The sequence below is a fragment of the Pungitius pungitius genome, chromosome 21, assembly GCF_949316345.1.
Source record: "Pungitius pungitius chromosome 21, fPunPun2.1, whole genome shotgun sequence".
NCBI classification, from domain to species: Eukaryota; Metazoa; Chordata; class Actinopteri; order Perciformes; family Gasterosteidae; genus Pungitius; species Pungitius pungitius.
Window position 1 is genome coordinate 711,870 of NC_084920.1, and position 27,465 is coordinate 739,334.

The following is a 27,465-nucleotide window of genomic DNA, read 5'->3' on the forward strand; positions in this document are numbered from 1 at the left end:
GTTGGGATGGTGTCTGTAGTTCATGTAGGACATCGTGTCAAAGGTCATCGGGCATTGGAGACAGCGACTCAGTTACATCCGCTGCTCTCGTCCACTCAGGGGACTCTGCAGGAAGTGTCTCTAAGGGACACCCCCCTGAGACGTGTCTCACACGTCTCCACATGTCCCGTTTGCATCTGACAGAAGGTTCAGGAAATGATTAGAATAGATTGTCCTTCAGAAAACGACTGCAGGGCTCAAACCAAGACAATAGTTTCATTTGTGTTAACATGAATCCATGAAAACAGACAAACCCAGCGACATGATGATGAGATCTGCAGAGCAACGTGACGCAGGCTGCACCGCGTGAAGGAATGAGGTCAAACATCTCGCCCTAAAAATAACACCAGTGTCACTGAGTGACGGAGACAAAGCTTCTCGCTCTCAAACTGCTCAGCTGGTCAAACCCTGCTGCTGCTGAAGAAGAAGATGATGAAGAGGATGATGATGATGAAGATGATGTTGGTGGTGCACCCGAGGGTCAGATTAGGTCAAAACCAACAACAGGACCAAACGTGCAAGAGAAACACATGAAGGGTCAGGTTGGACACCATGAGGCTGATGGAGAAAGTGAGTTTAAGACACACAGAGGGACAGAGGGACAGACACACAGAGGGACAGACACATAGAGGGACAGACACATAGATGGACAGACACATAGAGGGACAGACACACAGAGAGACAGACACATAGAGGGACAGACACATAGAGGGACAGACACACAGAGAGACAGACACATAGATGGACAGACACATAGAGGGACAGACACACAGAGAGACAGACACATAGAGGGACAGACACACAGAGAGACAGACACATAGAGGGACAGACACACAGAGAGACAGACACATAGAGGGACAGACACACAGAGAGACAGACACATAGAGGGACAGACACACAGAGAGACAGACACATAGAGGGACAGACACACAGAGAGACAGACACATAGAGGGACAGACACATAGATGGACAGACACATAGAGGGACAGACACACAGAGAGACAGACACATAGAGGGACAGACACATAGAGGGACAGACACACAGAGAGACAGACACATAGATGGACAGACACATAGAGGGACAGACACACAGAGAGACAGACACATAGAGGGACAGACACACAGAGAGACAGACACATAGAGGGACAGACACACAGAGAGACAGACACATAGAGGGACAGACACACAGAGAGACAGACACATAGAGGGACAGACACACAGAGAGACAGACACATAGAGGGACAGACACACAGAGAGACAGACACATAGAGGGACAGACACATAGATGGACAGACACATAGAGGGACAGACACACAGAGAGACAGACACATAGAGGGACAGACACATAGAGGGACAGACACACAGAGAGACAGACACATAGATGGACAGACACATAGAGGGACAGACACACAGAGAGACAGACACATAGAGGGACAGACACACAGAGAGACAGACACATAGAGGGACAGACACACAGAGAGACAGACACATAGAGGGACAGACACACAGAGAGACAGACACATAGAGGGACAGACACACAGAGGGATGCCTGTTCCGTCTGAGCCTGAATGAAAACATGATGCGTGAGACTCAGGAGCTGCAATTTTCTCTTCCTTTTTTAAATTCTGGTTTCCATGGTGACTGTTTCCCACAAACCCCGGTCCGCCCTCCTGGTGCCCCCCAGCACCGAGAGAAAGAACCTCACCTTCCACACACCCCATGCAAAGAGGGTTCATAGGAAAGGAAGCGTGGCACGAAGGCATGAAGGCATGAAGGGTGGAAGGGATGAAGGGATGAAGGGATGAAGGCATGAGGGGATGAAGGGATGAAGGGATGAAGGCATGAAGGGATGAAGGGATGAAAGCATGAAGGCATGAAGGGATCAAGGCAAGAAGGGATGAAGGGATGAAGGCAAGAAGGCCTGAAGGGATGAAGGGATGAAGGCATGAAGGGATGAAGGCATGAAGGGATGAAGGGATGAAGGCATGAAGGGATGAAGGGATGAAGGGATGAAGGCAAGAAGGGATGAAGGGATGAAGGCATGAAGGGATGAAGACATGAAGGCATGAAGGCATGAAGGGATGAAGCTGAAACGTGGTGTGAAACAGAGACACGTCCTGGTGTCGTCCTGACGTCACAGAGACGTTTCACGGCAGGAGAACCTCGCAAACTTCTCTTTGTGGCTCTTTTATTCCAACTGTTTATTATTTGTTTTACAGTTTTTTTCTGCAGTAATTATTTGAAAATATGGAAGAGCAGAAAATCAAAGAATTATTAATCCAAGCTGATTACAACTTCAGCTCAAAGCCACCCAGGCGTCCTGCTTTAGTCTCATCACCACGTGTAGTGTGATTAGCTCATCCGTAAGTCAGCGGCTCGGAGACCTGCAGGTCGTGGGTTCAAGTCCCCGAGATGTGTAGTGATGAGTGTGCTGGTGTGATCAGAGCCAGAGTCCCACAGACCTTAGACTCTGGTTTATACCACACCACAGAGCCAACGGGACGGCAGGAGAAGCCCAGACCACCACAGCTCCGTGGTCTGGATCAGCCCTGCCTCCGGACATTTATCGCCATGCGTCGCCACGGCAACCCTTTCCCATGCTCATCATCACTGTGTCACTTTCACCTGTCACCCGTCACTTTGTCTAGCTGGTGCACTTTATCCTTATTTTTATTCCTAATTTTATCTTATCTCCTCTAACTTACTAACCCATAGCGTTAGCTTTAGTTTTTAGCGTACTAACCCATAGCTTATATTTTATATTTTATTATACTTTTATTTTATTCTATTTTTATCTCATTTGCACTATGTTGTCTTATTGTACTGTCTTCATGCACCTTCCGCCAAGACAATTTCCATGTATGTACAACATACTATGGCAATAAACGTTTCCTGATTCCTGATGATGAGACTAAATGGATTTCATTTGGACGTACGGATCACAGAAGACAGGTCGGAGGGGGGGGGGGGGCGGGGGGAGTGAAATGATGGAGGGAGAGTGTGTGGAGGACGAAGGAGAGGAAGAGCGGTGATATCTGATGAATGTTGTGAACATGGTCTCACTGTGAGAGTCTCAGGCTGCAGCCAAATCTGCACCCATCAATAGATGCGCAAAAAGTACACAGTCAGAAGGAGCTCGTTCATGTCACTCATAACACACTGAGCTAAAAAACACATCAACTATGAATAAACATTATTTCATTACAGAATAACCAATTGTTAATCTATTGAATGTACTAAAGCATACTTATCTAATAAGAATGAACCCGAAATAATTTGTTTTCCTGCACATTTAAAAAGTTTGGGCCTCTCTCTTTCTGTTCCAGCTTTCGATGCATGAAACATGAAACCTCCACAGAATTCAGCCCCATGTTCAGAACTCAGCTGCTTCTCCTGCTCCATTTAACACTTCCTGTGTCCGAATCCGACCCCTCCACAGCTTCTGTGTGTGTGTGCGTGTGTGTGTGTGCGTGTGTGTGTGTGTGTGTGTGATACACCGGCTGAAGCACAGCTACACCTCAGCATGCCGAGTGCAGCAGACAGCTTCCTCCTGAGGTTCTCCCTTCCCTCCCCAGGTGATCGGCTACCCAGAAGCCCCTGGGGCTCGTCTGGTTGGCTCTGCTCCCTGGGGGGCCGCGGGGGCCCCGTCGGACCTCCAGCTCATATTTACACTGTTTACATTTGACGTTACGTGCCAGGATTTCACAACAAAAGTGAGCTTGTATTTGGGACTAAACGATATATTTGGATTCTATCTGTGAAGCAGAAAGAGATAAATCCTCGTCCCTCCTTTCCGGCTCCTTTGCTCGCTGATCTACTTCCTTCATTTCTTATTTCTTTCATTTCTCTCTTTCTGTCACGGTTTGGTTCTGCTTCCTGTCTTTTTTTGTAGTTTTCTTGTCTCTCGTGTCTCTGGGTGAGCTTCACTTCCTGTCCTGTGATTGGCTGAGTGTTCCCACCTGTGTCCAATCACCTGCACCTCCCTTGTGTATTTAAGCCCCGTGTGCCTGTTGTCCCTGGTCGCGTCACCCATTTGTGACAGAATGACGCGACCAAAGAAGGACTCGGCGGGTTTTGATTCTGACAGCCCTTTTTGGGGAACTCGCCTGGCTCGTGGGGGCCCACGCAGCGTGCAGCAGGCTGCCCGGCGCAACACCAACACCGGCTTGCCAGCGGACTCCTGGAGCGACTTGGGGCCCGACTACTCGGATTTAAGGAGCCCTTTTTTCCAGTGGAAGACCAACGTTGTTGTTGGTCCCAGGAGCTACCAGGAGGAATGCTTCGAACTCCGGGATGTCCTAAACCCGAGGAGAAGGAGCCCGGGAGGGAGGAGACGACGAACCCGCCCAGTCCTGGCTCCTGACTCGGCCCCCAGACGCCAGTCTCCGCCCGTCCCGGCCCCCAGACTCCCACGACGCCGCCGCCGCTGCTGAGCCCAGCGGCCCCCGCCACGACGCCGCCGCCGCCCTGCCTTCCGCCTGCACCAGCACCCATTGTGACACTTTCTTCTCGCTGAATTCCTCTCGCGAGCCTGCAGACTCAAACCCAAAGACTCAACCTGGATCCATTAGTCTGGAAACCCGACTCTGCATCAGCTTCAAACACATTCCAGAAGGAAGATGGACAAATTGTCTTCATGCACATGGTTGAGCTGTAGCAGGTCACATGTGTTGAAGGTCGTGAAGCTGACCTCGCATCACAACAAACATGAACGTCCCTTTGCTTCCCTGCTGTGATGCTAATCATGGACAGCAGACAGGTACATGAACATCTGTGTGTGCGCTCTGAATGATGATTGAAGTGGTTCGTGACATTTTCCGTGTGGACTGTGCATGTTGTTTTATGAGCTTTACTTCAATCCTTCAGTTTGGGAGAAACCAGACGTACGCGTGTGAATTCTTTAGGTCTTGAATCTGTTATTAATAAATATTGAAGATGAAACCTTGAGAATAATACTCTGTATGATACGCAGTGGAAGCCTGGCATTCATCAAGTCGTAGTTGGGCGGGCGGCTCAGAAGCAGTGCATTGTGGGTCTCCAGAGCGTGCAGCTTGCACAGCTTAGCACAGCTTAGCAAGGAGAGCCGCGTGCATGCATCCCCTCGGGGGGGACATTGCTCCACATGACAGCGGAGCAGGAGCTCGTCATCATGTTTGTGCTTCGTATCTGGATGAAGGAATAAATAGTATTTATGGTATTCGTCCATGCAAACTACTTCCTCCAGTTTTCACTGTATGTCCTCAGACCTCCTCACTCAAAGGGTTCCATGTATTTATTTGGCGTCTACGTTTGTCCCAGCGAGGAAGAGAAGAACCGCTGCAGCAGAACCGACCTCTTCTCCCATCGGCCCTCAGATGTGAGCCCATTACACAACGCCACGTGGCCTCATCTTCATACTCGTGGTCTTCATTACGCATGTTTCCTGCTTTGGTCCAAACCCCCCCCTGTCATCATGTTCACAGCATTTTGCGCGGTGAACGAAATGATCGCCGACAGTCGTCTTCAACGCAGCATGATGTTCAATCAGTAAACGATGGTCCACTCAAACAGACCATAAAGCAGGGGATGCTTTCGGACTACCTCGTGAGCCGTTAACTGATCTTTAAAAGGGCCGTGATTGTGCACAATCCAAGGAAGTATGTCCTCTCCAAAGCACCGGTTCCATGGTTGCCATGGAGACACTTGTAGTATATCAGGCGGTGTGGCAGCATGTGAAATGGCTTCATGAGCTGGAGAAGTACTTCATTTCTACCTGAAGCAGTGAAGTAAGAATGCTGTTGAGGCGACGACAAACACCTGCAGGCTGCTTTATGTAACTGAGACGACCTGGTTCTACTGAATACTCTTATGTATTTTTCATGCTCACTGCGCATGGCCCTGATTGGTTTCTTATGTAACTGGTTGGAAAAGAGCAGTGGTTGAACTGAGTATGGAGAGCTGCAGGATGCCCTATGCAGCTTGATTTAACCGCAGTTTGCTATTAATTCACTAATGTTATTATGATCATTATATATGAATTCACTACTGTGTTATGTTGTTATGCTGACGTCCTGCTAACATGGAGAAGGGAACGAGATTCATAAATACGTAAGTAAGAAATACAGAAATAAACTAAACCATTTCATATAGAATGAGTTATTAATAAAATAAGGGAAACGTATCACAGTGAACACCCTTCATTTAAGGATGCAGAATACATTTCAGTGTAAACTGACGATAAAGTTGTTAAACAAAACCAATTGTTCAACAAAGAGATGGCCTGAGGGAAGGAAGCAGTTTCTGTGTCTGGTGGTTCTGGTGGTCTTGGCATACTGGGCTCTGTAGCGCCCCCCAGGGGGGAGGAGTGAGAACAGGTTGTGTCCAGGGGGGGGAACGTCTGCAGAGATCTTTCCTGCCTTTTTCCTGACTCTGGAGGTGTGCAGGGTCAGGATGGAGGGCAGGCTGGATTCATGTCTACATTTACATAAACATGCACCCCCCCCCCCCCCCCCCCCCCCCCCACTTGCCTTTATGTGCTTTAGCTTGTCACTAATGCCACAAAGTGGGAACTGAAATGTGGGCCATGTATCTGGAGGGTTGGGGGCGTCCAGTCGGCCTGCGTCACCGACACATGGAGACCTACACATCCGCCCACACAACAACTACTAGATTGTATCTGTGTCTTCATACACACACACTGTGACTTACATCTCGCCACCCTCCATCACTGCATAGCATGAATAACTCCAGCGGCTGCAGTGGCTTCACGTGTGGCGTGCAGATTATAACAGAGAGAGAGACAGGACTCAAACGGACCTTCATCAGACAAAGAGTTCTCTGAGGCTGAATTCACGAACAACTGCGCTGATTCAGTGAGGTGTGTTGCCGTGGAAACAGTGAGAGGGAGTATGTGTTGTAAGTACTGACGCATACGGCGGCGCGTCGACAGTGTGGGTGGTCAGCGTCTTTCAGCTCGCAGGTCAACCGACCGCAAGGAGCCCTCAAAACCAGGTGGATCTCATGTCCTAAAACACGTTTACTACTAGCTCCACACAGCACTGAAAGAGCGTTGCCTCCACGCAGCTCTCAACATGGCGACAAACCGCGGCAGCAGTGCTAACAGCGCTAACAGAGCTAATGGGGCTAAGGGAGCCAACGTTATCAGCTGTAACCGCCCCACGTGCACTAACGTGCTAAGTGAACAAGGCCAGGAGAAGCTCTGATAAGAGGACACACAGACGGAGACAGACGTGTCAAAACAAACACAACATTCATTCTCTGAATAAGTCTCTCGCGATGATCTGAGGCCCAGCTGTGATACTGGGGTCACGTGTGGGATGGTACATCTACACGTCTGTATGGAGGGAGACGAGGTTAGAAAGAGAGACACGGGGAGGACACTCGGCTCGAGACAACACAATAAGACAAAGCGATTGAATGCGCGGCGCTCCTCTCAGGTGTCCACTCTGCTGTCTCCTGATCCAGAACGGAGCACAGATGATGACTGCATCTCTCTCCATCCCAACGTCCATTTGCCGTTAATGCCTCAGCCGATGGGCCAAAGAGGAAGCAGGAAATGAAATTATGCCATAATTACACAGGCCGGCAAAGTAATAACAGAAGTAATAGCATGCATGATTTAATCCGTGGAGCAAATTGTTTTATTCTGAGGCAGCTTATTGGAGTGATGAGACCTGTCAGTCAGGAGCTTCGTTGTTTTTAAGAACTTTCGCCAGTGGAGGAAATGGAGGAGGATGGAAGATGGAGTGATGACACAAGAGCATCACTATAGGGACAGAGATTTAGACCCCTGCATTCTGTAAACAACAACATCTCTCTGGAGTTGAAATCACTCTTTAGCAACGCTTTGGATGTGGTCAGAAAAAGACTCACATTTTGTAAATGATTTAATTAAGCGTTTATTAGTTAGTATTTAGTTTATAGTTCTATCAGTAGAAACAAAACAGAAGGAATTATCCGTTACTTCATCTTTTTAACTAATTTCTAGATACTTTATGGATTATGCAGGTTCCTAATGAAACAATACAGATAATAAGTTATCTGATCAGTGTGAAACAGACACTGTCATAGTGAGAGCAGAGGTATTGATCCCTGATCAGGTTTAAATGGTGATAAAATGCTTTGTGTGAATGTTGAATGTAAACAGAAGCTTGTTTGTTTCCACCAGATGAGTTTTTGTACAATAAGAGGTTCTCATTCTCAGACAGCAGTCCGGCAGCCGGGGGGGTTGTTTCTAACGGGGGGGGGGGGGGGGGGGTCGAGGTGTGGGTCAGGGGAAGTTCAGTTGCTATAAATGGTTCATTAATCTAAATACTTCTATTCTTTGGTCAACACATACACGCATCTCCTGTATCTACTTTGACTTCCTCGGTTCCTTCATCCAGTCCCAACTCTGTGAGTAACACCAAGAGCTCCTCTTCCTCTGGTCCACCTCAGCTCCGTGCTGGTGTCCTCCAGCCCGCAGAAAGGGACGTCCACCCATGAGAGGGCGCCTGTGTGTGCGAGCCAGCAGAATCCAGGGAATCCAGCCAGCACTGCCAGTAAAAAGAACCCCCCCCCCCCCCCTCCACCCCCTCGCATACCAAGCCCTGCATAGGCAGTGATGTCATCGCCCTGATGCGGAGATCCAAGCTATAGGACCAGCACCTCTTTTTGCTCTCTAATATTTGGTTGTTTGTTTGCTTTGACAACATATTTTCTTCTCTCTTTCCTTCCGACAAACAACAGGGAAGAAACAACGGCAGCTCAGTGACGTCCAGTCAAAACATTTATATCAGGACGGGATGAAAAGATCTGCCGGATGAAGTAAAAACTGAGCTTTACGAAAAGAAAATGATCATGTATGACAAATGTTTCACACAATCACAGCTTAGTCTTTGAAGAAAATAGTTAAATAGTGAATCACATGTGTCAAAGCCTGCCGGAGGATGACATGTTTCAGCACATTGGTCAGCTCCACCTCGTGGTTTAGGTCTTTTTATCCCAGTTGTCTCCTCCTCAGCTTCAGTTTGGACGATTTCGACATAAACTGCATGTGTGAAATCAACCTGCTGCCGTCTCAGTTTACCATCTTAAAAGACATTATATCTGTTTAAAAAAGGTCAATAAGTACAATTTTTAAGCAGTTCTATTAGAACACAAGCATCAAAAACAAAGTAAATATTGATTTAAAAATAAAACGCTTTAATTACTAATTTACACACGTGTGTGTAAAAGTTTGGAAGCAGGTGTAACAAAACTAAAACTGTGTTTCTGTAACAAACTAAGAGAGGTGAAAGAAAGCAGAGACCCACTCAGAATCCTTTTTGGAAACCATTGCTGCACCTTTCGGTTTCCATGGAAACCCTCTGAACGACAGGCTGCTTATGCTGCATAACCATGGAAGAGCCCTCGCTTTGCAGTGATTTCTGGTTATTATAGAAGGAAACAACAAGGCGATCTGTCTCCAATCATCAACTCCCACAATCCTGTTCTTCCCCAGCACTAATTGGATAACAACAAGCTGCATCCTGGTCCAATTAGACGAAGACCTTTTTCTCCCACAATTCACTTTGAAATATCTCCTTCACGTCCCCTTAATGCAAAGCTTTGCTGCTTTACACCCACCCGGCAGGAAAACTCATTTCAGAGCTGCATCTGCTCTTTAATTGAATTCATTTTTCTTGTCATGCATAAACGTACAGGACACAAGGACAGACAGTGAGGACACCTGTGCTGTAACGTGATAAGAGGAACGTTCGGGTATACGATAGAACGAGAAGGTTCATGTTATTGAAGAGCATCTAACGACGTGGCCGCGGCGGAATGTCGGCTCACCTGAGCTGAAATGGGAGCTGAGGGCGAAGCCGGGGCTGAAACCCACCGCAGACATCGTCACCAGGAGCACCAACATCGTCCTATCGGCGGTTATGAGACGCATCATTGGAAAGCAGAGCTGCGGGCTCGGGTGGCAGAGAGCTGGGCACCAATGGCTCTTGATCGGAGCGTCATTTCTCCTCGTGATCGCTCCGCGCGCACCTCCATCTCACAGCGGCGTCATCGAGGCGGAACGGCGCTCCTCCTCCGGTGAGAAGTCACCGCGGGCCGAGGCCGCTGGATGGCTGTCTTCCTCCTGAAGGACGACGAGGAGGAGGAGGACTGTTCAGCAGTCGAGTTGTTCCGGGATGTGACTTCCGTCTTCCCGCGACACCTGGATGCATTCACAGCATCTGGGGGGCTCCGAGCGAACGAGAGCACGTGACCCCAGAAGAAAGCTACCAAACAACTGGAACGCCGCGAGCTGTCCGGTCAGGAGCTGTCCGCGGTGCTGACACGCCACAGCGCCATCTTGCTCGCCAATGCGCGCAAACACAATCTATGGAGCGCGTTTATGCGCCCGCGAGGGGGGGGGGGGGGGGGGGGGGGGGCGGTGAGAGGCTACCGTGCTTTTAGGTTGCAGGCAGAAAGTGGTGCATATTCCAGCGATGGCCAGTATGTTTGTGTACTTCTGGGGGCAGAGCCTGCAGCCGCCTGTGATGGATGAGATGGGATGTATAAATAACCCCAAACAGCCCCCGTGCACACACTGTGATGTAACAGCACAGAAGAGGCCCACGGCGGGACTTGGCTCTCTGGACTTTCCCAACTGTAATCCTACTGTTCATACATGTTGGACGAGGCCCCCTTCCCTACCAGGTAACATTCATCCTCTCCATCTCCCGATCCCCCTCCTCCCTCCTCCACTCCTCCCATCAGATGGGATTCCTGGCAGAAGGGGGAGTCATCGCTCCCTCGGGCATCTTGCCCTCTTAGGAGGATTGTGGCAGAAATGTCACAGACTGAGCTGCTAAGAAAGTAGAAAAATCTCTGTGTGTCTTTGTCTGCTTTGTTGCCGGCCGCATTGTGAGCGCTGCTCTCTGCTGCATGGATGAATAGTTATGCGATCTATCATTTATAATTAATAGATATATATCTTCTAAGGCTAAAGCCCAGATCACATATAGAGAGGTGGCCTAACCTTATGGCAACTTCATATTATTTGCTATGTTGGTGGCTCCCTCCATTTGGGCATTTTAGCTGACTGTGCACTCCATAACGATCGATCCCCAACATTAACCCGATGTGACGGAGGGGGAGCCACTTAGAAGCATGTGAGTTACATTTAGTGTTGTACTGTGGATGGTTAAGGCCTCTTATACTGCAGGTATTTTAATCTGCATCATGGAGATGTTTCCATTTGCTGACTGACGTATAATTTACAGCTAGAGGGACTTTTCACGCCAAATAAGACGGAGGAATAAACCATTAGCGAACAGGACATAATTGAAGTGTTTTTTGTGCTTTTTTTCTATGTTCATGCAGATGGTGATGGATGGGTGGTCACCCAGTCTATGATTCCATTGCAGACCCATTTTCTTCTTAATGGAGTCTCAGTTCGATGAATAGGAACAGGACAGTTTATTTCAGGTAAAGGTTGCTATTTTCAGACATGGGAATCACAAAATTCTTCACTCCTCCTCTGTCTCGTCGTGTTCCCCTCTCTGATACATTCATGTGTGCCGTTTCCCTGGAAACAGAAACCTGAGAACAAGATGGATTTATAGGCGCCGTCAGAAGGGTTGGTGCTTTCTAGTCACTTCACACCTCACATCCAATGTGAAGAGCATGAGGTTAATTATCACTGAATCTTTGTGTATGTAGCGCCTGCACAGGAACCATGTCCCAATTAATCAATTTGTGCTAAATTTGTAATACAAATGTAACATGACCTTTCATCCGGACGTTAAACAGAACTCGAAGATGAGACGTGGCGGGTAAAAACATGAAACTTTTTCTTTCCCGTCTTTTCTTTCCTGTTATTGTTACGCCCTGCAATGGTGAGAAATAATCACAACAGTTCACCAGAATCTTTATTACAAGCGTTTACAACACAGACCTTTACATATATGCGTCATATAGCTGCGTCCCTTGGTGTCACAGATTTAACCTGCTAAAGCCTGCTCAGTATCAATGTCAACACATCAAAAAAACAGCGTCCACACTCTACTGTCATCTTGGACTCAGCAGGAAACCGTACGACTGTAGAACCAAGTGTTACATACCTGCAATGGGGAGAAATAATCACAATGGTGATTTTGCGGTGTTTCCTCCAGTGACCCATTCACCAGAATGAGGGCAACCCGCGAGCTCCAGACCATGAGGTCCAATCCATCCGTGATGAGGCCACAGCAGACAAAATACCACAAACCACCTCCCTCTCCAACATTAATAGATAAACAATCACATAATCGTCATTTGTACTTGTCACATTATTCTACCAGGAGAACATGGTAAAGTTTATTGACTTAAGTGCTGCTATTCTTGATGAGGGACTATTTTTCGGAGTATTGGCTTCTTTGTTGTTTGTTTGTTTTGTATCTTCTATTCTTCATGGTGTTCCATGAGAAGAAAAAATGAACGTGAACATCAGTAAGAATCGTGGACTCTTGTATGATCAATGCAGATACACTGAGAACAAACCTCCATGTCCTCCAACGGTTCTGCAGCAGTAACAACTGAGGAACCAACGGACATCGGGAGCCTTTCATGTTTTAACTTCTGGTGCACTAACCTGTTTTCACCACTAGGGGTCAGTAACTCTGAAGGACAGCAGCTCTGACCCTTTTTAATCCTAGATGACCAAAATGCAGACATGACGTTGAACTGTAGGCACTTCAGTCCCTGGTTGAAGGGGTGGTCCTCTGTGGGAATGAACAACCTCCATGGAGAGAATCAAATAACAACGATTAAGAAACAAGGTCCTCAAACCTATCCAGGAGGACCTTTTTCAGATGGACACATGGGACCCTTCACAATGGACCATTAAAACTGCAGGCCAAATTTTTGAGAATTGCATTATACAGTTGGTCCGGGACTTTCATCTGGACGACCTCATTGGAATACCGGAATGCGATCCATAACCACCTACCTCACCTAGGGAATAAAAAGAAGACATGCAAAAGGTTTTTAATCATGGTCTTTTAAGCTTTTTATTCAATTTTTTTATTTTGAGAAAACTTTATATGGTTTTACCCATTGTTATGTGTTATGATGTGTAATCGGTGGACCCAAAAGCACGCACACAGCAGTTTGATCTCTAGCCAAATGACTTTTATTCCCCACCCAACCAGGAAAGTGAACCAGAAAAAGCAAAACAAACGAAGAAGGCAGATTCTCAAAGGGGGAAACACAAAGTGCTCCTCAGGCTCAACTGAAGTCGGGAGGGAGACTCCATGACTTGTGGTCCGAGGGGATGGGGCAGGGTTCTGGTGTGGAAACCCGAGGTCGGACACCATAATCAAAAGTCCAACCCAAAATGTGTACTCCGTGGTTCTGGCACTGCAGGGCCCAAAAAACAAAACGTGCAAACAGGTAAGAAAAACTCTGATCGATACAAAACAGAACCTGAGACCAGCCAGGGAACTGTGAAGCCTTTATGCCCCCCACTGGTGATGCCTGGAATGAGCCACAGCTGAGCTATCGAGAGAGGGGGGGGGCGAAGGCGGAACACAGAGGTGGAAACTGGATTGACAAAACAGAACAAAAGCACAAAAGACAGGGAAAAAAACAACAGATATGCAGATCGGGTCCCTAACACAAAAAAAAAATCTTTAATAAAGTTATTAATTTTTAATAATTTTTAATAAAGGTTTTATATTGTGGAGCCATTTAAAGGACACCTATTTTAATCTTCTAGTTTGGATTATGGAAACACAGACTTTAAAGATACCTGTGTACATTACCTGAGTTGTGAGCCCTTGCACTTGTCCTGGCAGCTTACGGACAGCCAGGGCCCTGTTCTTTCCCTCACCTCACAAACTACAAGCCAAAAAAAACCTCCTCCACCAACCTGCTGTCAACATGGCCCTCCACTTCATCCTCCACCCCCGGGACTCCTTAGGAACCTACGCCAGGATCCTGTTTTTTAAGCTCTGCTTTCAACACCATCATCCCGTCTTTGCTGCAGGACAAACTCTCTCAACTACACGTGCCCCACTCAGGGCCGGCTCTAGCCCGTTGGCTGCCCTATCCCGGTACTTCAAAACTTTGCAGGACTGGATCAGAGTGATCCTGATATCGGCAGATATGGATCTCCAAATCCGTCCCACTGCCTGGATCACAGATAGCAAACAGGAAATTTGAGCAAATATTTTACCAGAAAAAAAGGAGAAGCTGGCACAACTGACGCTTTTATCCAAAGTGACTTACAAGAAGTGCATTTTAACCATAAGGATACAAACTCAGACGAACAAGAAACAATAAAGTGCAATTTTATTAAATAAGCTGATTTACAACTTGTTATACATAAGAATCATTAGAAGTACAATTTAAGTGCTACAATGTCAAAAGAGGTGTCTCTTTAGTTTGCAAAAAGACAGTTTGCTGTAGTAAATAGGCTAGCGTCTGGATGTCACGGTCCACAGTCCACAAATTAATGCATTTACTGGCAAGGCATTGTGTGTAGATTTTAAAATGTGTCGTACATATCTTTTTAGGAACGCGTACAAAAGATACAGCCCTAAAACCTTAGTTTTTTTTTTCTTTACAGATGTTTATGGAAAGAGAAGAGATTCAGTTTATACAGACCTGCTCCAAACAGCATATCCTTTTGTGTGCTGAATGCATGTGGATTAATACATTTGACTGATTTTAACTGGAGGCCTTTATTAGTGGTTAGAACTTAACGAACTGTTACTTACATAAGGCATTCATATTCAAATATCTGTATTAAACAAAGAACTTTGGCAACTTAGGCCTTTACATGTGATCTGCCTAAAATCCACCTCCAACGAGGGATCAAGGTAATCCTTAATCCTTAATTATGATCAAACTGATCAAAATGTCCTACTCAAGTTTTGAATTACTCAGCAGTCTATTATTACGATCAAAGGCAGGATTTTTCTTATTGACCAAATCCAAATCAATAATCAATAACCATAATGAAACACCCAAAGTACCTTTGAGCACATAGTATAAAAAGCAAGCATTATTCTTTTTTTGTTTTGGAAACAAGTTCATTATCAAGAACTTTTACATTTAAATTAAACAAACAGTGACACTGTGAATCATCGTGAGTTCTGGTGTCTCTAGTGGAATCAAAGCTGACCTTCCTGATCCACATTTGGGATTTGATTCTCTCTCCTCAAGGTGCCGTGTGTCAAACGTGTTTATTTCTTCCGGGATTTATTCTCCACTCAGCTGAGGAGGACCCTCAGACTGGTTTAGATCCATAGGGGAGTCGGTATGGATCCTCTCAATTCACACGCGGGCATCAGCACACATGTCGAAAAAAGTGAAATAAGGATCACAGCATAAAAGTAGTGAAATCAACTAGGGCTTTATTAGAAATGCCATTATATGACTTTACTTGACCTGCAATTCTATTATAACGGTATGAAACGGTTGTGAATTCCAATCTATGAGAATTGAGGTTGGATTCAAAAACATCAACAGGTGTGTGATGGAACAGTGCAGGGAGAGAGCAGGAAGGCTGAAGTGTGGAGGATCCTCAGTTCAAACCTGCTCTCTCAGAAGGAGGTTTTGGTTGCAGTCAGGGCTTCAAACTGTAAACTTTGAAACAGTTTTGAGGTTGAGTAAACAATCCCAAGGTCTAATATGAGAAACGGACACAATGAGGCATGTGCTTGAATAGCACAAGGGAACAACTGAAGGGCTGCAATCCAACCTGCTGTCTGAGGTTGTGGGTTCATGCCCCTTCATGCAGACATCGCTTCTGCTTTGAAAGAGTTTTGAGGTTTGAGAAGCAGTCTCAAGGTTAAATTCGAGAAACAAAGGGTTGGTTCGTGTGTGGTGAAGTAGCACAGCGGAAGAGCAGCTGCCACAAGCCTGCACTGTGTTTGAAGGTTGTGAGTTCAAGCCCAGTCTTGGGTTTGTGCCTTTGGCTTTACTTCAGGTTTGAGTAGCAATCTCAAGGTTAAATACAACAAACAAAGGGTTGGTTAGTGTGTGGTGAAGTAGCACAGCGGAAGAGCTGCTGCCACAAGCCTGCACTGCATTTGAAGGTTGTGGGTTCAAGCTCAGTCTTGGGTTTGAGCCTTTGGCTTTACTTCAGGTTTGAGTAGCAATCCCAAGGTTAAATACAACAAACAAAGGGTTGGTTAGTGTGTGGTGAAGTAGCACAGCGGAAGGGCTGCTGACATAAGCCCCTGCACTGCACTTGAAGGTTGTGGGTTCAAGACCAGTCTTGGTTTTGAGCCTTTGGCTTTACTTCAGGTTTGAGTAGCAATCTCAAGGTTAAATACAACAAACAAAGGGTTGGTTAGTGTGTGGTGAAGTAGCACAGCGGAAGAGCTGCTGCCACAAGCCTGCACTGCATTTGAAGGTTTGGGGTTTGAGCCTTTGGCTTTACTTCAGGTTTGCGTAGCAATCCCAAGGTTAAATACAACAAACAAAGGGTTGGTTAGTGTGTGGTGAAGTAGCACAGCGGAAGAGCTGCTGACATAAGCCCCTGCACTGCATTTGAACGTTGTGAGTTTGAGCCTTTGGCTTTACTTCAGGTTTGAGTAGCAATCTCAAGGTTAAATACAACAAACAAAGGGTTGGTTAGTGTGTGGTGAAGTAGCACAGTGGAAGAGCTGCTGACATAAGCCCCTGCACTGCACTTGAAGGTTGTGGGTTCAAGCCCAGTCTTATGTTTGAGCCTTTTGCTTTACTTCAGGTTTGAGTAGCAATCTCAAGGTTAAATACAACAAACAAAGGGTTGGTTAGTGTGTGGTGAAGTAGCACAGTGGAAGAGCTGCTGACATAAGCCCCTGCACTGCAACTGAAGGTTGTGGGTTCAAGCCCAGTCTTATGTTTGAGCCTTTGGCTTTACCTCAGCTTTGAGTAGCAATCTCAAGGTTAAATACAACAAACAAAGGATTGGTTAGTGTGTGGTGAAGTAGCACAGTGGAAGAGCTGCTGACATAAGCCCCTGCACTGCAACTGAAGGTTGTGGGTTCAAGACCAGATGAGGAAAAAGCATTTAAAAAGATTTTTGAGGTTTAACTCACATGCTCAAGGTTAAATAGGAGAATCAAAGTTGTCAAAATGTGACCAGGACTGGTAGTGTAGGGGTGCAAGCTAGAGCCCAGAAGCCTCTGTGCGCACCGCCAGTGGGTTCAAATCCCGCTCGTGCCAAGTCTTGAGCACACTGCCGCGGAGGTAGTAGTGGGGGCATTGTCCCCACGGTTGTTTCTGAGAAGTGAACCCTAGGGGTTATGCAGAAACACACGGCGCGTTCACTTGAGTTATGATGGCATTGTCAAGAATGATGAAGAATCTTTTGCTGACGAAGTGAATTTGATGTTAATTGCTTTAGCCTTTTAGCACTTATTAGCCATGCTATGTAGCCACCAGAGGTGGGAACAAGTCACTGTTAGGCAAGTCACAAGCAAGTCTCAAGTCATTGCCCTCGAGTCCCGAGTCAAGTCGAGTCAAAGACGAAGCAAGTCCCAAGTCGAGTCACAAGTCACAGCCAACAAGTCTCAAGTCGAGTCACAAGTCGTACCATTTTAGTTTCGAGTCCTTTTATTATAGTGGGGACGGGGAACCCTGGGTGATAGTGCGCTGCCTCACAGACCTAGACTACGAAGGGGAGGGTAATGGTGGATCGACTGTGACTGTGTTATAGAACTGTAACGCTCACCCCAATGCTGCAGCGTAAATAAGGAGGCGATGACTGGCTTGCAACTCCGCTGTAAAGATGAGCAGATGTGTCTCATTCAGTGGTCGCACTTATATGAAACTTATTACAGCCTCACTTGTGCCTTTACCAATGCAGGAAGGATGAATAGCATGCTGATCCTCCAAGATGCACCAATCCGTCTCTGGGGCAATATCCCATTATGACTTTTTATAAATGTCAGTTACCCAAAACTAAAAAAGGATTTAGGAAGAGCCACCATGTCCCTTGAGGGTTGAACCCAGATGTGCAGCTGAAACAAATAAAGCGGCATGACACGCATGTGTTTGGTCCTTGTGGGACATTTAGTAGGTGACAAACAAAAACAAAAAGTACACACACAACCAAATAAGGGAGGAGAAGGGGATTGTGGGGGCTGGGGTCAAAGTAATGAAATAAACAAAAGGTCCCTTTTGTTCTACACCCCTTTTCCTGCCTAACACAATCTATCCCTAACCAGCTCACCTCTCTATTGCAAAAACTACAGGGGTGACCCCACCCAGCTAACTTAGTGTGTGTAACAAAGTTTTACCTACGTGATGGAAATGTACACCCATGGGCAGAACTACCTACCCCTTCTCCAAAACTGAGGTAGAGTACAATTGGGTCTCACAAAACTAACTCTTCTCTCTCTCCTCTGTTCATCAACCAGGCTGGTTAAATAGGCCACCAGCTCGTTAGCTGATTGCTCCCCAGGTCTTATACGGTCACGCCTCCTCGCCAACAGCCAACCAGCACTGCACACCTGTAAACCATGAAAAAAACAAAACACTACCCCCACTCACAGTTAAAAGGCATAGAGACAAAACTTGGGGACATGTAACAAATAGGTAAAAAATTATAATAAAAAAATATATGTAATATAAGGTCAATATATATAATATAATATATATATATATTATTAGGGCCGGGACTCGATTAAAAATATTCATCTAATTAATTAATCGAAATTAATCGCATTTTAATTTCATAAATATTTGACCTGAGAACAGTGAGAAGTAATTTTTTTCACATTTTTATTTTTGTTCAACCAATTCCAGCGTAGAAATAGCATATTTAGAAATATAGTACTTTCAGAAATTCAGGTAGCCTATAGGTAAGTAGACCTTCTGTAAACTAGGTTTTTTTTTAATTATACCAATACTTTCAAGTACATTCAGAACATTGGTTATTTTTTCAGACGTGGACTTAGTTACCCTGGTCCTTAAACCAGTCATCTGGTGCAGTGTGGGTTGGGTGTGGGTCCTTGTACGTCCACGCTAGCTGCTAATTGTGTTGCGTTGAGGTGATACTTGAGGCTCGATGTGAATTCCTTGTTGCACAGCTTGCACACAACCACGCTCTTATCGACGCTTCCATCCGTGTGTTTATTATAATAAGATTTCCCATTCACGGGGCCACCCGACACGGTCTTGTCAGCTTCTGCGTTCATGTTCACTGTGGTTTGTTGTTGTCTGAAGTCATGAACGCTAGTTGGTGCTCCAGTATAATCGGTCCTCCGAAACTCAACCCAGTGAGAAACGTTCCGCGGTGCAAAAAATAAGTGTAAAAATGCGTAAAAATGTTTAATGTGTTATTTTTTGTGTAATTAATTAATCTTAATTCACATTGTAATTAATTAATCTTAATTAACGCGCTAAAGTCCCGGCCCTACATTTTATAGAAACTTATTTTTCAGGAAACAATGGGACGTGTATGATAAATATTCAGTAATACAAAAAGACTGAAAGAAAATGTTTATTGTAGATTGTAAAACATTACATGGTGTAAAACATTTTAAATACATTTTTTTTTGTACTAGGTTGATAGACCCACTGTGATTTTAATGGAGATACATCACATTGTTGAACACTCAAATTTATTTTTTTTGACATATTCTTTAAATAACATGAGAACGATCAAGAATGATAACAAACGCTATGGTTTTAAGCAAAATAAAACCTTGAGCAACTGAAAGGAACAGTTCATTTCTTGTGCGGATTCTGTGGTGATATATTCAAAGTTCCCTATATTGTAGATCTAGACCCCATACATCACAACGGATTGGTGACTCTTGTGTGGATTTTCTTATGAGATTTCAAATGTCTGCTTTCTCTAAATTCTTTTCCACAAACATCACAACGGAATGGTTTCTCCCCTGTGTGGATTTTCTCATGAGATTTTAAATGTCCGCTTTCTCTAAAGTCTTTTCCACAAACATCACAACGGAATGGTCTCTCTCCTGTGTGGCTTTTCTCGTGACATTTCAAATGTCTCCTTTCTCTAAAGTCTTTTCCACAAACATCACAATGGAATGGTTTCTCCCCTGTGTGGATTCTCTTGTGGTTTTTTAGAGGTCCAGTTGCTGTGAAACTTTTCCCACAAACATCACAAATGTATGGTCTCTCTCCTGTGTGAGTTCTCCGGTGACTAGTCAAATTTCCGTGAAATCTGAATCCAGTCCCACACAAATTACAAATGAATGGTTTCTCCCCTGTGTGGATTCTCTTGTGTTGTCTTAGAGCTCCAGTATCTGTAAATCTTTTCTCACAAACAGCACAACTGTATGGTTTCTCTCCTGTGTGGATTCTCTGGTGGGCCTTCAAGGAATCTGGTTGTCTAAAACCTGTCCCACAAACATCACAACGGAATGGTTTCTCTGCTGTGTGGATTCTCCGGTGATTAACCAATTTTCCCCGAAATTGAAATCTCTTCCCACACACATCACAAATGAATGGTTTCTCCCCTGTGTGGATTCTGTAGTGTTTTTTTGCATTTCCACTTTCTAGAAACCTTTTTCCACACACATCACAACTGAATCGTTTCTCTGCTGTATGTTTTTTCTGGTGGGTTTTTAAATTATTCTTTAGTCTAAAATGTTTTCCACAGACATCACAACTGAATGGTTTAACACCCGTGTGTATACTCAGGTGATTGTTCAAACTTCTCCTAGCTGTAAATCTAATGCCGCAAACATCACAAATGATTGGATTCTCTTTGCTGTGTATCCTCTGGTGTTTTGTCAAATTTCCTTTTTCTGCAAATCTAATACCACAAACATCACAACTGAATAGTTTCTCTCCTGTGTGAATCATCTGGTGTCTCTTCAAATCTCCACTGCGTCTAAATGCACGCCCACAAACATCACAACTGAATGGTTTCTCTGCAGTGTGGATACTCTGGTGCCCCTTTAGAACTCTCTTTTCTCTAAATCGAGCCCCTGTGTGGACCATCTTGTGTTTCCTCAAATTTGTCTTTTCCGTAAATCTTTTACCACAAATATCACAACCATGTGGTTTCTCCCTAAAAACTTTTGGTCGTGACTTTTTTTGCTTTACTCTCAAGCATTTCTTACTACCCAAAGAACTGAAGGATTTTCTCCCAAAATGACAGATCATATGTCGCTTAAGGAACCCTTTGTAGTAAAATCGATTACTACACTTGAAGTAGCTAAAGGGTTTGTTACCAATGTTACAACCCACATGACATCCAAAGGGTTCCTTATGCTTCAAGGCAGGTGCAGCAGACTCTGGTGCCCTAGCCTCCTTGCAAACATTGTCCCCATCTAGACTTTCAGGTCCAGAATCTGACAACGGTTCTTGACAATCATAACTCATTTCAGACTCAGATAATTCTGAAGCCTTTTCCTTATTAGTATATGGATGTGAAGGAATTTGTAGCTTTAGCTTCTTAGCTGGTCCTGATCCACTACACTCTTCTCTATCCTTCTCTGTTTTTATCTGTGTAACTAATCTTCTGTCCGGAAGCTCCTCCTCATTGTCGTCCTCTGTTTGGCTTTGATGAAGCTGTGCAATGTGAGGTTCGTCATCCTCACTCTTCACAGTCACTTCAATGAATTGAAACTTGTTAATATTGTTCACCTCAAGCCTGTCAAATTGCTCTCCTTCTAGACAGGTCCAGATCTCCTCATTTTCCTCTTTCAGGTGGAGGGACTCCTGGTCCTCATCCTGGCACTGACTGAGAACTTCTGCTTTAATCGGCAACAGCTGCTGAACATCTACAGGGAGAACATAATAGACAACTGTGAATTCAGACTGATTTGTGAGACAAGCAAGGAATTTATACAAAGAGAATGTAGAATGTTGAGTTAGCGCGTTAGCTTCTTGTGGCTGGTAGTATTGCCACCAGAGGCAATACCAGTGGCTCAACAAACTTTGGAATAAATCTTTTTTTGATTTAATTTACGTAGGATTCTCCAAAACCCCAAACCCTCAAAACAGAGACAGCTCCTCTCCTTGGCACAAGTTGTGTTGGTGCCTCTCTGGTTGTTCCTCCTGTATCGCTCTTTTCCGTGTTTTCCTGTAGCAACAGTTACTCGTTGTGAGTTGTACCCAGCAAGCAGATGGCGGGGTAATCTTGTAGATATACAATTATTAGTGTTAAATTGTTTATGTGTCACATGTGTTGACCCCGTTAAAGAGGGTTTGTTGTGGGTTATTCATTGTGTTTATAAAGTTATAACCATGACTCAATTTCAAAAACACATAAGACAAGAAGCTCCATCCCCCGCGCACCCAGCGATGAGAGCAAAGTTGGGTGTTGAGTAACACTGGTATGAACGGTGTGGGTTTAATTCATACCGTAAGGAAATCTTATACAGCCCCTCTGCGTCCCACAAGGAAAAAGCACCGAGGCAGCGCAAACAACTTAAATGTTGACGTTCATTTATATGTAAAATGAATATCGCAGCACTAAATATTATTGCACACAATTTCAGAGCGTGTGGACATGGCATGTTGCGACAGGCCTACCTCTGACTGTGGTCATGTGAGCCGCAGCTTGAAATGTAATGCACCCCTACACACTGTGATGTAGTGGGGCTTGTTCAGCCCAAAAAGTAGAGACAGACAAAAACGAGTGCCAAATTTCATGTATTCAAAATATTTGATATTAGGTTACACAACTGCACCATTTTTAATTTCAAATCAGCTCAAATTAAATTAGAACCATGTTAACTTTTTATAAATCAGTTCCTTAAAAGGGATCCTCTATTTCCCCTACCCTCCTGCTATGATAGTTTACTGTACAGTACAGTTAGAGAAAAATAAAAAGGTAAAGTCAGCTCAAATGAATTGATGACCTACAGAATTTCCCAATATTTATTTAAAAAGAAATATTCCTCAGAACAGAACAGCAGCCTTTTAAACTCCATTAGCCATCTTTTTCCCGTTTCTAAAACCTAAGGCACTTGTTCTGAACGGTGCTGGAACTCTTCTTCGGTCTAGATGACAAAACTCTTTTCACAAGGCACTAAACATTGTAACTAGGGCTGGGCATGTTCATGCGCTAACTCACAGCCTCACTTCTAAAGCCACCAGCACGCGCCTGCTCCTGTATCAACAGTTACTGCAATAATCAGATCTCCCTTTGGACAGTCTATATGTAATAATCAAAATCTGTAATTAAATAAATCGTTCAAATTCAACAAACCAATTAACATCATAACTCAATGTTGTAAAGTGGCCTTTTCTTGCAGAGTCCAAGGGAAGCCTGGCTTCCTCACAGAATTTAACTCATTTAATCATCTATAAAATATAAACAATAAAAACAGCTTAACAGTCTCCTTGTCTCTCTTTATTCATTATTGAGCTTTTCATGATGTGTAAAATAGGAGGTCAAGCTAAGTTGGCTTCCCTGGATGAAAAATAAAAAATAGATCAACTAATCAGGTGAGGCTATTGTGAGGACACTGCTCCCTTGTGATTACTCAGGACAGCGTCAAAGGGAATGATAGAATGTTTGTCATTCAAACCAAATGGGCTAGGTAAAATGGTAAATGGATTCGTACAGCGCTTTTCTAGTCTTCCGACCACTCAAAGCGCTTTAAAACTACATGACATCATTCACCCATTCATACACTGATGACAGGACCTACCACAGTGGCACCTGCCCATCAGTAACTAACATTCACACACTGTAGTCACAGCTAGAGGAGCAATGCTGGGGTTAAGTGTCTTGCCCAAGGACACATTGACATGCAGGTTAGCCGGGCCTGGGATCAGACCAACAACCCTCTGATTGGAGGACGGCCGCGCACCCCACTCACCCACAGTCGCCCTAATTCTTCATTTTAGTAATACCAGTGGAAATACTAGAAGTACCAGCAATATTAGTAATGGTTGTAGTACTATTTGAAAGAGCAATAAGTATTCAACGAAACAGCTTTATCCTAAGCTTCATGGTTAAATTACAGATACTCATTGCAGCTTTTATTTTAAAATTATGGAATTGGGTGAGGGGGTGGGGGGTTGAGACAGAATATTTGTTATTCAAACTAAGACGTTATTAATTGATAGGCCTCATCAAACATTACAGTAGGAATTCCCTCCATGGGGGGGGGGTTGTTTTGAAATGATGGGATGGGGGGGAGGGAGGAAGAGGGTAAGGAAAGGAGAGATGTCTGTTGACAGAAAGCATAGCTGCATCATGTGACTTTACTAATCAGCCGTTATGGTTTAGCCATGGAGCAGCTGGGGAGGGTGGGAGGAGAGAAGGAGGTCATGTCAGGCTGCACTAATCAGCTAAAGTGGATCAGCTGTGAGTCACAGACAGGGCCGCCATGAGCAAGTAACCATGACAACGGAGCAGGTGCAGTCACTAATGAGCTCACAGTGATTTACTCAGAACCCACACCTCAAACAAATGCCCCCTGGAGAAAAAAATAATGTGATTTTGAGAGACACAAGACTAACAAACGCATAAAAACTACACCAAAACTAGAACCCCGTACTGAGAAGAAGATTGATTTGATATGAAGTAAAGTGATTGAGTGTGTGAATGAATTCGCATCGTTCCGATATCTAATGTGTGCTGTGATTTATGCGGCTGGTTGTGCTTTTGGGAAGATGGTCGCATAAATCAAGGAATGGTTCACCAGACTACACGAAATGTTCCGTCCCCCCGTAAAACAAAAAGTTGGCTTCCTGGGAAATGTTCCCCCGCCACTGATGTGTTCCCAAAAATGTGACCACAACAAGGTTATTTAATTTGAGCTGACTTTACCTCTACATTTATTCAAAAACGGTACAGTAAATACATAAAGAAAGCCAACGGACACACTAAGAGGGATCATGCTACAATCCCGAAACACGGCTCCCTCCATGGAGGCGACGGAGTGGAAGCAGCGGTCTGTGGGCTCCGGGACAAACGAGCCGTTAGCCGGGTAAGCAGCAGCCGGATGCACGCTACGGGAAGCGGGGCGGAGAACTCGGTCCGTTCGCTCTCTTTTACCGGTGATGGACACCTAAGGAACGGGACACGCGAACGTGCATGTTTCCATCAGCGCGTGCAGGGACCGGAAGAGAGAAAGACTTAGACTTCTCTTTAGCTAACTGTTAGCTATGTTAGCAAGCTAACTTAACTAATTTGAGTTAACGGTTTAACTGAAACACGAACGATCAGAAAAGCGAGTGAGCCCGTTAAATGAAGACCGGTGACACAGAAGAAGCACAGACCTGCTCGGTGTAGTCGGACTGTCGGGTTGAACACAGCATCCAGCAGCTTGTATCGTCGCTCGTTTTCTCTCAAACGTTGGATTTCCTCCTCATAAGCAGAGATTAATCCGTCGATCAGAACCGATTCAGCGTCGACTCGCTGTCTGAGCAACAGTCTCAGCGCGTGTAGTTTGGACATGGAGACAGAGACAGGGGTCCTCTCCGCACTAAGAACGAACCTTCATGTCCTCCAGCAGCAACCACTGAAGCTCTTTGTCAAACCCTGATATGTCGAGAACGGACTCGCGAGTCCGGGAGCACGCTCACTTCCGCAGTTGGAACAGCGGCTGACGTGATGACGTCACCACGTTTGCTGGTCTTGCTAATGCATTTTACTAAGGGCTGTTTTACTATCAAGCTTTTGTTTCGTTTTCTTTCATTTTAAATGGATATTTAAGGTTAAAAAATGCGATATGTAATGGAGCAGCTGTAGTTTGTGGTGCTGATGAACTTCACTGGATTACACTGACATGCAGGTGTACATGTCACTTTCATTCCTGGAAGAAAAACATAAAAACGTTAATGAGGTATACATTTAATTCTGGGTTGTTGTATTAGACCACACTGCATTAGCTTTAAAAAGGTTTCAGAAAATAAAGAGGTTTGATATAGCAGCAATAATTAATCAGTTAATCATTTAATGGATAGGACTACATTCCACATAATCACCTACCGTTTGTCTTGTTACTTAAACATCAAGATAATCAGTGTACTAGTCCTCGTCCAATTAAAAGCACAAACTTATTTGACACTATAAATTTAAATTTAAATGTACCTAAACCTGCTCTGTGTCTGTACATGATACTGAATTTTTTTATGTCAATAATATAGTGGTCATGGAGGCTACATACCATTAGATAGGGGATTTAGTGCTTAATTTCATAGTATATCATATTTATGATACAGTGATCATTGATGCTATGGGTGAACTCTTACAGTCTAGTAATGAAATAAATAGAAACATGTTAAATGATGTAAACCAGCAGCTGACCACACATGAAATTAGGTTAGTAAGAAAGAAGAGATAAAGATAAAATAAAAAAATAAAGATAAAGTGCACCAGCTAAACAAAGTGACAAGTGAAAGTGACAAAGGGGGAGTCACACAAATAATCCTGATGTCTAAAACTCTTCCCACAAACATCACAACTGAATGGTTTCTCCCCTGTGTGGATTCTCTGGTGTGAGTTCAAATGATCCTGTCGTCTAAATCTAGTTTGACAAACATAACAACTGAATTGTTTCACTTCTGTGTGGATTCCACGGTGTCTTTTTAGAGGTCTTTGTTTTTGTTACGACAAATAGGGGTTTCTCTCTTGTGACAACTGCTTGCCGTGACTCTCTCTTTTGCTTTACTCTCAAGCGATTCTCACTAACCAAACAGTTGGAAGACATTTTTCCAGAACGAGAATAATGTGGTTCCTTGTGCTTCAGGGCAGGTGCAGCAGACCATAGTCTTAGTGTTCCCAGCTTCACTCTCAAGTCCAGAATCTGACAATGGTTCTTGAAAGTCATCATGAAATCATTTCAGGCTCAGAAGTCTTTTCTTTAGCAGTATTAGGATGTGAAGGACTTTGTGGATCCAGGTTCCTTGGTCCTGATCCTCCGCAGTCTTCTCCATCCCTCTCAGCATTTCCCTGCGTAGCCGATCTGCCGGCTGGAAGCTCCGCCCCTCTGTCAACATCTACAGGGAGCACATCAAGGAAAACTGACACTGACAAAAGAAAACTATAACTTAAATGTGCCATAAAAACGACCTACAACTAGACAGAAAATCAAACATTTTTTCTGTACCAATTGAGGTTTCAATTGTAAATGTCCTTTTTATACAGAGAAAAGGTCATTTGAGTATTCATACTGACTACTCAAGCATACACTATATCTTCATATGGGTGTATTTTATATGTGCGTAAGCATTGCATGTGGCGCTCGCACCAGCAGACAATTAGTATTGGATGACACAAGGGAATTTATATTTTAAAAAGTACTGTAAAAGACGAAAATGTGTAGTGATAGAGGTCACATTCATCAGTGTGAAATTGAGAAAAGAAATTCTAGAATACTATAACCCTTTATGGTTTTGCTCCAGGGGACATTTGTTCGAGGTGTGGATTCTGTGTGAATCGTTGTTACGCTCTCTGTCCTTCGAGCTCGTTAGTGATTGCAGCTGCTCCCTTTTCACTAGGGTTGGGTATCGAGAATCGATCGGAATCGGGACTAGCTTTGCGATTTA

General features: G+C 44.6%; 3 protein-coding genes across 3 annotated transcripts in view; 1 reads left to right on the forward strand and 2 right to left on the reverse strand.

The window, feature by feature from the left end:
* aatkb (apoptosis-associated tyrosine kinase b) overlaps positions 1-10,414 on the reverse strand; it is a 25,692-nt gene extending 15,278 nt beyond the window's left edge. Inside the window, exon 1 of the mRNA XM_037463498.2 lies at positions 9,856-10,414. Within this exon, the coding sequence (XP_037319395.2) occupies positions 9,856-9,961 (106 nt within the window). The 5' untranslated portion in view covers positions 9,962-10,414. The remainder of the gene's footprint in view (positions 1-9,855) is intronic.
* baiap2b (BAR/IMD domain containing adaptor protein 2b) overlaps positions 1-27,465 on the forward strand; it is a 76,916-nt gene that overhangs the window by 27,248 nt on the left and 22,203 nt on the right. The gene's annotated exons all lie outside the window — the stretch shown is intronic.
* LOC119213120 (zinc finger protein ZFP2-like) lies at positions 19,462-25,479 on the reverse strand. The gene is made up of 2 exons (XM_037464170.2): positions 25,195-25,479; positions 19,462-21,737 (listed from the first exon to the last, which is right to left on the reverse strand). The coding sequence occupies exons 1-2, from the start codon at positions 25,370-25,372 to the stop codon at positions 19,774-19,776; spliced, it is 2,142 nt and encodes a 713-aa protein (XP_037320067.1). The 5' UTR covers positions 25,373-25,479; the 3' UTR covers positions 19,462-19,773.

Excerpts from the sequence above, each read along its gene's own strand:
- LOC119213120 (XM_037464170.2), bottom strand. The coding sequence starts at position 25,372 with ATGTCCAAACTACACGCGCTGAGACTGTTGCTCAGACAGCGAGTCGAC. Across the intron at positions 21,738-25,194 it reads AGTCCGACTACACCGAGCAG|ATGTTCAGCAGCTGTTGCCG; the intron begins GTCTGTGCTTCT and ends TTCTCCCTGTAG.